At 45.9% G+C, this 9565-nt stretch overlaps 1 protein-coding gene across 1 annotated transcript in view; it reads left to right on the top strand.

The window, feature by feature from the left end:
• The window catches only part of RAD52 (RAD52 homolog, DNA repair protein), an 11276-nt gene extending 2177 nt beyond the window's left edge, over window positions 1-9099 (top strand). The window contains exons 3-12 of the mRNA XM_053463399.1: window positions 4127-4228; window positions 4483-4576; window positions 4653-4720; window positions 5227-5345; window positions 6017-6092; window positions 6729-6937; window positions 7231-7379; window positions 7699-7788; window positions 8329-8556; window positions 8913-9099. Coding sequence (XP_053319374.1) covers window positions 4127-4228; window positions 4483-4576; window positions 4653-4720; window positions 5227-5345; window positions 6017-6092; window positions 6729-6937; window positions 7231-7379; window positions 7699-7788; window positions 8329-8556; window positions 8913-8974 — 1197 coding nt within the window. The 3' untranslated portion in view covers window positions 8975-9099. The remainder of the gene's footprint in view (window positions 1-4126; window positions 4229-4482; window positions 4577-4652; window positions 4721-5226; window positions 5346-6016; window positions 6093-6728; window positions 6938-7230; window positions 7380-7698; window positions 7789-8328; window positions 8557-8912) is intronic.
• The last annotated feature ends 466 nt before the right edge of the window (window positions 9100-9565 follow it).

Below are 9565 nucleotides of genomic sequence, written 5' to 3'. Positions count from 1 at the left end.
AGTCAGAAGCAGCGGTAAGTTGGGGGGGGGGTTAAATGGGGGGCATAAGGCATTTCTGTAGGCAGAGTGCTCTATGAAATGCCTTTTAACCCACTTAATGCCACTCTGCCTCCTGAAATGCTTTCTACTTCCATATATACCACTCTGCCCCATAATATGCCTTTTAACCCCCTAAATGCCAGAGTGGCATATAGGGGTATAAGGCATTTCTGGAGGCAGAGTGGCACATAGGGGGTCAAAAGGCATATCATGGGGCACAGTGGCATTTAGAGGGTTAAAAGGCATATCATGGGGCACAGTGGCATATAGGGGGTATAAGGCATTTCTGGGGCAGAGTGGCAAGCCTGGGGGCAGATGTGCATAACTGGGGGACAGGTTGGAAAATAAAAGGAAATAAAAGCAGAATATTTTTCTCAATCATAGCTTTATTTAAAAAAAATTGTTTACATGAATTAACATTTACTGGTAAAACTTTTTTTCCTATAGGGTAGTCTTATATTCAGGCTTTTTCTTCTTTTCCTGAATTAATATTCAGATATTGGGGGGTCGTCTTTTGATCAGGGCCATCTTATAATCAAGCAAATACGGTATTCAGCAATGATATTGGGCACTGAGATTGTCCCTGCGGTTCTTGAGCAGAGGTGATCGCAGAAGGATTGTAGTTAGGCGATAGCGTTGAGAACAAAGTGTTAGGGATGTGATATACCATATTTGTTCGATTATAAGACACTATTTTTTTCAGAGCAAATGCTCAGGAAAAATACCCCTCGTCTTATATTCGAGGTCGTCTTCTAATCAGACCTCAAATAGGGGGCTGACTACAAAACTAAGATCCAGATCCTCCGCAGCGCTGCAGGGGACCTGGATCGTTCTCTCCGGCAACCGGTGGAGGTCTGTGCGATAAGCACAGGCAACCTCTGCTGCTGCCAGCACTTCTCCCGGGGGTTCTATGACGGACCTCTGGCGTCATATGACCTTCCAGTGCTCATTCATAGAAGCCCTAGAAGTGCCAGCAGCAGCGGAGGTTGTCTGCACGCATTGCACAGACCTTCACCGGCTGCCACCACTACACACCAAGGAATCTGAAGCGCGGGGAGAAGTCTAGGGAAGCACTGGTAAGTTGGGGGAGGGTAAGAGTGGCGTATGGAGGGTTAAAAAGAATATCAAGGAGGCAGAGTGGCATATAGGGGGATAAAAGGAATATCATGGAGGCAGAGTGGCATATAGGGGGTTAAAAGGAATATCAGGGAGCCAGAGTGGCATATAGGGGGTTAAAAGGAATATCAGGGAGGTAGAGTGGCATATAGGGGGTTAAAGGATTATCAGGGAGGCAGAGTGGCATATAGGGGGTTAAAAGGAATATCAGGGAGGTAGAGTAGCATATAGGGGGTTAAAGGAACATCAGGGAGGCAGAGTGGCATATAGGGGGTTAAAGGAACATCAGGGAGGCAGAGTGACATATAGGGGGTTGAAGGATTATCAGGGAGGCAGAGTGGCATATAGGGGGTTAAAGAAACATCAGGGAGGCAGAGTGGCATATAGGGGGTTAAAGGATAATCAGGGAGGCATAGTGGCATATAGGGGGTTAAAGGATTATCAGGGAGGCAGAGTGGCATATAGGGGGTTAAAAGGAATATCAGAGGCAGAGTGGCATATAGGGGTTAAAAGGAATATCAGGGAGGCAGAGTGGCATATAGGGGGTTAAAAGGAATATCAGGGAGGTAGAGTGGCATATAGGGGGTTAAAAGGAATATCAGGGAGGCAGAGTGGCATATAAGGGGTTAAAAGGAATATCAGAGAGGCAGAGTGGCATATAGGGGGTTAAAGGAACATCAGGGAGGCAGAGTGGCATATTGGGGGTTAATGGATTATCAGGGAGGCAGAGTGGCATATAAGGGGTTAAAAGGAATATCAGGGAGGCAGAGTGGCATATAGGGGGTTAAAGGAACATCAGGGAGGCAGAGTGGCATATAGGGGGTTAAAAGGAATATCAGGGAGGCAGAGTGGCATATAGGGGGTTAAAAGGAATATCAGGGAGGCAGAGTGGCATATAGGGGGTTAAAAGGAATATCAGGGAGGCAGAGTGGCATATAGGGGGTTAAAAGAAATATCAGGGAGGCAGAGTGGCATATAGGGGGTTAAAAGGAATATCAGGGAGGCAGAGTGGCATATAGGGGTTAAAGGATTATCAGGGAGGCAGAGTGGCATATAGGGGGTTAAAGGATTATCAGGGAGGCAGAGTGGCATATAGGGGGTTAAAAGGAATATCAGGGAGGTAGAGTGGCATATAGGGGGTTAAAAGGAATATCAGGGAGGCAGAGTGGCATATAGGGGGTTAAAGGATTATCAAGGAGGCAGAGTGGCATATAAGGGGTTGAAGGATTATCAGGGAGGCAGAGTGGCATATAGGGGGTTAAAGGAACATCAGGGAGGCAGAGTGGCATATAGGGGGTTAAAGGATAATCAGGGAGGCATAGTGGCATATAGGGGGTTAAAGGATTATCAGGGAGGCAGAGTGGCATATAGGGGGTTAAAAGGAATATCAGAGGCAGAGTGGCATATAGGGGTTAAAAGGAATATCAGGGAGGCAGAGTGGCATATAGGGGGTTAAAAGGAATATCAGGGAGGTAGAGTGGCATATAGGGGGTTAAAAGGAATATCAGGGAGGCAGAGTGGCATATAGGGGGTTAAAGGATTATCAGGGAGGCAGAGTGGCATATAAGGGGTTAAAAGGAATATCAGAGAGGCAGAGTGGCATATAGGGGGTTAAAGGAACATCAGGGAGGCAGAGTGGCATATTGGGGGTTAAAGGATTATCAGGGAGGCAGAGTGGCATATAAGGGGTTAAAAGGAATATCAGGGAGGCAGAGTGGCATATAGGGGGTTAAAGGAACATCAGGGAGGCAGAGTGGCATATAGGGGGTTAAAAGGAATATCAGGGAGGCAGAGTGGCATATAGGGGGTTAAAAGGAATATCAGGGAGGCAGAGTGGCATATAGGGGGTTAAAAGGAATATCAGGGAGGCAGAGTGGCATATAGGGGGTTAAAAGAAATATCAGGGAGGCAGAGTGGCATATAGGGGGTTAAAAGGAATATCAGGGAGGCAGAGTGGCATATAGGGGTTAAAGGATTATCAGGGAGGCAGAGTGGCATATAGGGGGTTAAAGGATTATCAGGGAGGCAGAGTGGCATATAGGGGGTTAAAGGATTATCAGGGAGGCAGAGTGGCATATAGGGGTTAAAAGAAATATCAGAGAGGCAGAGTGGCATATAGGGGGTTAAAAGGAATATCAGAGAGGCAGAGTTGCATATAGGGGTTAAAAGGAATATCAGGGAGGCAGAGTGGCATATTAGGGGTTAAGGGAATATCAGGGGGCAGGGCAGCATATAGGGGGTTAAAAGGAATATCAGGGAGGCAGAGTGGCATATAGGGGGTTAAAAGGAATATCAGAGGGGCAGAGTGGCATATAGGGGTTAAAAGGAATATCAGGGAGGCAGAGTGGCATATTAGGGGTTAAAAGGAATATCAGGGGGGCAGGGCAGCATATAGGGGGTTAAATGGAATATCAGGGAGGCAGAGTGGCATATAGGGGGTTAAAGTAACATCAGGGAGGCATAGTGGCATATAGGGGTTAAAGGATTATCAGGGTGGCAGAGTGGCATATAGGGGGTTAAAAGGAATATCAGGGAGGCAGAGTGACATATAGGTGGTTAAAAGGAATATCAGAGAGGCAGAGTGGCATATGGGGGGGTTAAAGGATTATCAGGGAGGCAGAGTGGCATATAGGGGGTTAAAAGGAATATCAGGGGGACAGGGCAGCATATAGGGGGTATAAGGCATAACTGGGGGGCAGATGTGCATAACTAGGGACAGGTTGGCAAATCAAAGGGAAAAAAATGCGTTCTTCTCAGTCATGGTTTTTATTAAATAAAAAAAAATAGTTTACATGAATTAATATTTACTGGTAAAACGTTTTTCTTATAGGGTTGTCTTATATTAATATTACAATTTTGGGGGGTCGTCTTCTAATGAAGCTAGCACGGTATTTGTTGTATGAACCAGCTTAGGGCTGCGGTCCGTGTACTGGAGATGCTTCACCGTCAGCCGCGTCTCTTCTCTTTGCAGCACCAGTACACTGCCGAGGAGTACCAAGCGGTGCAGAACGCTCTGCGGCAGAAGCTTGGTCCGGAGTACATCAGCAGCAGACAAGCCGGAGGAGGGCAGAAGGTAGGCCGTTGAATATTTCTTTTTTTCCGGACGGGAAATAAAATTTCCTTTAAACTTAGTCTTCCCCAATGTGTGTAGGCAGCCACGAGCAAGTAAATACATTCAGGAACATAATTAGTTTGCTATGTAACCCTCGCTCATGTCTTTATTTTGAGACATCGTCTCCTTGTGCTGGTGGCCGGACCCTGGACTCGTAGCATTGGGGAAAGTCCTGCTGCCCGATCCAAGTGCTCATTTTGTCTCTTCTCTTGCAGGTTTGTTACATAGAAGGACACCGGGTCATCAGTCTGGCCAACGAAATGTTTGGATACAACGGCTGGTCCCATTCCGTCACTCAGCAGAATGTAGGTGAGTCTTGACACATAAAAGCTGCGAAGCACGAGGTCATCGCCGGCTCATCATGATGTGCGTGACTTTCGTGCAGATTTCGTGGACCTGAGCAATGGGAAGTTCTACGTGGGGGTATGCGCGTTCGTCAAAGTCCAGCTGAAGGTGAGACTCGTTACCCCTTCTCTGTCTTCCAACGAGGCATAACCACATTCCAGAGAACAGAAAATGTGTGATTATTAAGCCCTTTTGTGTTAAAATCACCATGAATCAACCCAGATTTCTTTTTTTTTTTATATATGATTTTTATTTTACTTTTAACATATATGTGCCATGCGAAGAGAAACACATTAGAGGGGTGCTAAGCCCACCCGCTTTGCATGCATCAGCTCCATAGCGTGTCAACACTATCAATCTAAAGGCATTTACCCCGGGACCATCTGCATGATGATACGGATCCAGGTCTGGGGTAAATGCATTGAGTTCCAGAGCAGATATTATGAGTTTGGACTTTCTTTAATCCTTCTGTGTCTGAGCTTTTGGTAAAGATTAAAAGAGGGACATCGGGCACCTGGAACTAGGAGTGATGATTGATAAGACCTTTTAGTTTAATGTAACAAGCCACTAAATGTCATCTTGATGATAATGCGTTATCTACCCATCCCACCCAGGACGGCTCATACCACGAGGACGTAGGTTATGGCGTCAGCGAAGGCCTGAAGTCTAAAGCGCTTTCCCTGGAGAAGGCTCGGAAGGAGGCAGTCACCGATGGCTTGAAGAGATCACTCAAGTAAGAGGACGAGGGTTTGAGTTAGTTGTGTGCGTTAGTGGAAGTTGCCCATGGGGGAGAGACATTTCCATACGCGGTTAGTGGTACTGCAATTCCTATCAATCTTAGCCAGCGTTTTCTTCTAGAATACTAGCTGAGCAACATTGAGTGTTGTACCTCTACGGCAGGGGAGTCCAACCTGCGGCCCTCCAGCTGCTGCAGGACTACATCTCCCATACTCCTCAGCCAGCCCCTTAGCTGAAAGAGCATTATGGGAAATGTAGTCCTGTAGAAGCCGCAGGGCCGCAGGTTGGACACCTGTGCTCTATGGGCTTCCCACCCATTGACCATTGCCCTGTTAGTGTGGCAGCAAGCGTGACACAGAGAATGGGATTATTTACTACTTGAGATATACCCACAAGTTTGTTTTCTGCAGCTAAGGGGTGATGGGTAATTCGGGTTTGCAGCATGAGAGAAATGACTGTCCCCTCATGCACCTTTTTCTTGTTTAAGGTTTGTGCGCATCGTACTTATCAGTTACTGCTACATCCACCTATTTATCTCATGATGCATTAACTTTATCAGAGCTAAAGGAGAATGCAATGTATATGGAGATGGAGAAGGTTATATGTGCGTTTTACGCTGTCTGTTTCACAGAGGAGACGAACGGCGCATTTATTCTTTCTCTACAGGTGCTTTGGTAATGCTCTCGGGAACTGCATTTTGGATAAAGATTACCTTCGCGCCGTGAACAAACTCCCAAAACTCGTGAGTGACATTGTTAACCCTTTCACTGCCTGCAATGTACAGAATTAATCTCTTAACCCCTCCGGGATGCCTTCTGTTCTGTTGCGAAGGAGAGATCGTGAGTTCTTGTGTTGAAATCTACAACCAGTAAAAAAAAAAAAAAAAATCCACGTAGTAAGCAGTCACTTTCCATACAGTAATGAAGGGTTTGTTATTTCTGTCCGTGTAGCGGGATCTGACGTGATGGTTGAGCTGTATTTCGGTATCGTGTGAGCAATAGGCGCTTCCTGGAAGCCCATGATGTAAAAATACACGCGGCAGCTTCATGTAGAGCAGTTGTACGCTGTATTCCCCAGAGATACGTTATGTAATAATGTCCTTGTAGGTAGAGGAGGGTCTGTACTATACATTATTGATCTATACAGTTGATCTATACATTTTGCATCAATTTCATAAATTTATTTTCTACATTTCTTTTTATTTTATTTTTTTAAGAAAAGAAATGCGGTAAATTAAGATGGTAACTCGGCCGTCCCTCAAATTAATTTAACCTAATCCCGTTCGATTGTAAGCCACTGCACATCGCTACTGAATCTGTTGGTGCTATTTAAATAATCGTGTGCTCTTTATTTCACTGAGCTATATGTTTCTCATAAGGCGCAACCAGAGCTGGACCCGGCACAGACGAAACGGCAGGACTTTGATGCTTCGTTGGAAAAGGCCCGGTACAGCAGCTTCCAGAAAGACCAGAAAGCAGCCGACGGGCTCCCTCCAGAGCCATCGGAGAAGCGGCCGCCAGCTGCTGCCAAACAGCCCCAAGGGGACAGCTCCAGCCACAACATGGAGCACAACACAACAAGCACAAGGTATGATTGTATGAGGGAAGTGGCATGACTATCGTTCCAGGGAGAACCTGCGTTAAAATGCTTATAATTCAGATTTATGAGTAATAATAGAGAATGCCTGATCAGGAGTATTTCAAATATTCAAGAAAGAGGCATTATTGCCACTCAAAGTGAACGTCTGTGGAGGTCTGTTTCGCTCTCATGTCTGGAACATAATGTTTGGTTTGATCTGTTTGTTTTGTCTTTTTTTGTTTGTTTTTAACACTTCTGACAATATAATATATCACTAATGTTATTACTAAACCTCCCTCCAGCTCTGGACCTGGGCCCGCAGCAACCTCTCTTCACAATGAGGAAGATGCCACCTATCAACGCAAACTGCGCCAGAAACAGCTTCAGCAACGGTTCCGAGAGCAGATGGAGCGCAAGCAGCAGAGCGTCTCCCCCTGCGGAGACCACAGAGGTGACACGAGGGGCAGGGGGCTGGTGGGGATCCTCGCGGAGGCGGCGTTCTCTGATTGCATGAACTTCTGGCCAATCTTGTTGGGAAAACATGTTCCATTTGACCAGTGATTTGTTGCCTCTGGAACAAAGGCATCATGGGAGATGTAGTTTACAGCAGCTGCAGGCCACTAGTTTTGTGTTTGTTTTATTCTGCTCTGTGTTTTTGCTCTCTATTTGATCTTTTTACTTTAAAGACCGGCAAATCATGTTAAATAACTAGCCCGTCCCTTTTTTTCCCTCAATGTGTAATATTTTTTAATATCCTATGTCTCTCTCAGGAGCCACCTATGCTCAGAGGGTCCCTCCTCTCGGTCACAGCACCCCAGCTACCGCCCAAGCCGCACCTGCGCTGGAGGAGTTCCTGGCAGGTGAGACCTTACGTGGACCTCTTCCGGATCGAATCTGATCGCGTTCGAGCTCCTTATCATATGATGCAGCCGTTTGCAAAATCTGTGAATCCGTGTGTTATCGGGCGGGGGGGGCAGGGGTAGCAGCAAATTGGGGTCTCTGTTTTCTAGTTTTATTGAAGACTTTGGTTTTTAGGTTATTAAATGTTGCTGTTTGATTATACATTTTTAAGTCTTATGTGGTCTTTTAACCTGAAGAGGGACATTCTGTTCTTTATGTTACGCTGACACGGAGCTTTATTTATCATCGATAATTCTCTAGAGGTCAGAAATTGAGTGCAGGACACTTAACACTAAGCTAACTTTATTTAATATTCAGTAAGGTTTACATAATTGTTACTGTAAAAGTTTGAATTAAATTTTTTAAAAAAAGCTTCACTTGCCACTGCAGAGCTGGGCACCGATAGAGGGGCGCCGGCAGTGTACACAGCGCTCGATCGGATCCCCGCTGTGATATGGATGACGTTTCTAAAGCTAAGAGAACATATATTGTGGTTCTAGATGATCCCGAGCTCTGGGACATCCCGTTAGACGTAGAAGTGGATCATTTCTCAAACGGCAACGTTCAAGCTGCTCCTAACTCTGTGATCGCCCCTGTTACCCCAGTCGGGCAGCACCAGATGCTGACACGAAGCAAGACCCCTCAGCGGGCAAATAACCCGCAGATACCACTCCGATCGGGCTCGTGGATCCAGAGCCACGGAAACTCAGTCGGCCCTCAGAGAACAGGTAACTCTTTCGGTTCTGCTCCAGGTAATGTGTTACTAAACAGCGGAGGGGGAACTGAGGACACATTGAGATCTCAGGAAAACACCCGTCATGCTGCTCGCTAATTAGTATCGTTAACTATTTCGTTTCTAGCACTACGGCAGGATTGTTAGTTGAGGGGGCCGCGCGTCGGCCTGTCCCCTGGATGGACTGGAATTAAGTGTTTTTTCTCTTTTTCAAGTCACTGCAATGTAATTTTATAGCAAAATATCCATAACGTCTGTTGGATTCACATAATGGGATTTTTGGGGGGTTGGATGGAATTTATCCTTCTGTACGTCGGACTCGCCATTGAAATATCTGTTTTCTTCCTCCAGATCGAAGTCCGTTTAGGCCGAATCAGGGGCAGATGAAGAAGAGGCGGCTGGAGCCTTCCTAACAGTGGACTCTGACACAGTACACTGCGCATGTACAAGATGGGAATGCAGTCCGCGTGCACTTCACTCTTCTGGAGATCGGGGGCTACGCAACGCTTACTTTTTATGATAAGGCTTTCCTAATTCTCTAATTCCTTAAGAATCTTTCAACGCAACTCAAGGATATAACACGTGAGTTTCCAGACACTATTCTTATGGTTTAAGTTACATGGATGGTTCTGGATTACTAAGTGATGATTGGTTGGCAGAGACTTGTGTTTTACACCATAAAGCCCGTGTCGTTTAACCTCCTCCTTGCTGGATATAGGAGCCATACACTGATTTGTCCTCTTTGGACGGGGAAATGTTATTCCTATCATGTTCCGAACCAGCAGTGATTTTATAGGTTTTATGTTTGTCTTTTATATGAAATAAAATAGTCTATTTATACCAAAGTGGTTTGTGATTAGCAGCACATTAATTTAATGACTATGCTTTAAGGATGGCTCTGGGTGATGGGGGTCTGCTCCTTAAATTAAAAGGGGAGAGCCTCTTGCTGACCATCTGCGGCCTTCAGTGAGGAGGTGAAGCTCAGGCTGGAGGAATCTCATGAG

This window comes from Spea bombifrons, chromosome 4, assembly GCF_027358695.1.
Source record: "Spea bombifrons isolate aSpeBom1 chromosome 4, aSpeBom1.2.pri, whole genome shotgun sequence".
NCBI classification, from domain to species: domain Eukaryota; kingdom Metazoa; phylum Chordata; class Amphibia; order Anura; family Pelobatidae; genus Spea; species Spea bombifrons.
This window is presented reverse-complemented; position numbering and strand designations above follow the sequence as displayed.